Raw genomic sequence first — 1,346 nt, forward strand, 5'->3', positions numbered from 1 at the left:
CTGAACCAGGAAGATCGCGAGTTCAGGGCCGCTCCCCTCGGAGTTCCTCACGCTGCCGCCTGTCCAGGGGGCTGGAGGCCTGCACCCCCATCCTGCTGCGCCCTCGAGCTCCTCCAGCTCTGCTGGGGCGCCGGGCCGGCTTCGCTCCCCGCGTGCACACCTGCCAGGAGGGGAGGGGCCGGGCCCCCATTCCGCCTCTGCGGCCCCCAGCCCCTCCCTATCTGCAACCGACACCTGCTGCACGACGCAGCGCCTGCTACGGCACAGCCCCGGCCAAAACACTTTTGTTTTTTAGCTTCCTTTTTCTTTCTTTTCTTTTTTTCCCTCCCCTACCTGGGGTTGAACCCAGCACTTTGCACTGAGCTACACACCTCCCGCCCCCCTTTTGTGATACGGGGGATTGAACTTGGGTCCTTGCGCTTGCAAAGAAGGCGGCAGCACCACTAAGCTAAATCCCTGGCCCTTCAATTTCATTTTTTGAGGCAGGGTCTTGCTAAGCTGTTAAGTTGTCCCAGCTGGGCTCCAACTTGAGATCCTCCTGCTTCGGCCTCCCTCAACAGGACCACAGGTGTGTACCACAACCCCCAGCTTAGGTTTCACGTTTAAAATGTCTCCTAACAGTCTGGAAGGCTGAGGCAGGACGACCACAAATTCGAGCCCACCTTATACAACTTTGCAACCCCTTGTCTCAAAATAAGGAACACAAGCTTGGGGATGGGGCTTGGGCAAAAGGCCTGGGGCGGGGGTCTTCTAAAACGGATCTCCCCAGGCCGCCTCGTCCAGAACCCTCCAGCCTCCAGTCCTGACCTCAGTGCCCCACCTGGAAACCCCGGGCATGGGGAGCCACAGCCGGGGGAGCCTCCAGCGCCCCATGTCGGAGAGCGGCCTGTTTCCTCCCTCCCTGGCTGGGGTGTTCAAGCTGGAGGAAGGAGGGAGGGAACAGGGCCACACGGGGTGCACAGGGCTTCCTAGCAGGGGCATCAGGCAGGGAGGGCAGGTGGTGGGAGGGCCTGGGCCCTTTCTGGGGTGCAGGTCTCCCAGCCCAAGGAAGAGCACCGGCCATCTACCACTCCTGAGGACAGCGGGGCCTGTAGCTGTTCCAACGATATCACAGCACCCCTTGCTGCTTCCTGGGCCAGACAACATTGTCTGGAATGAAGATGTGAGGGAGGGAGTCTCCTTTTCCCCTTCCTCTTCCAGTGGCTGGAATGTAGGCACGATGGCTGGAACGTAAGCAGCCATGTTGGACTATGAGCCAACACCCCGCAAACAGGTACTCAACAATGGTACAGTAACAGAGTAGCAGCTGGGGTAACCCAAGGTTTCTCTTCTTTTTTTTTTTTTTT

The 1,346-nt window shown here is 59.1% G+C and overlaps 1 protein-coding gene across 1 annotated transcript in view; it reads right to left on the bottom strand.

Annotated features, from left to right (window-relative positions):
- Niban3 (niban apoptosis regulator 3) overlaps positions 1-406 on the bottom strand; it is a 9,002-nt gene extending 8,596 nt beyond the window's left edge. The window contains 1 exon segment of the mRNA XM_033759365.1: positions 1-406. This exon segment is cut by the window's left edge and continues 146 nt beyond it. Within this exon segment, the coding sequence (XP_033615256.1) occupies positions 1-190 (190 nt within the window). The 5' untranslated portion in view covers positions 191-406.
- Between the last annotated feature and the right edge of the window lie 940 nt (positions 407-1,346).

This window comes from Fukomys damarensis, unplaced genomic scaffold (genome assembly GCF_012274545.1).
Source record: "Fukomys damarensis isolate Sample0158 unplaced genomic scaffold, DMR_v1.0_HiC HiC_scaffold_37, whole genome shotgun sequence".
Taxonomy (NCBI): Eukaryota; Metazoa; Chordata; class Mammalia; order Rodentia; family Bathyergidae; genus Fukomys; species Fukomys damarensis.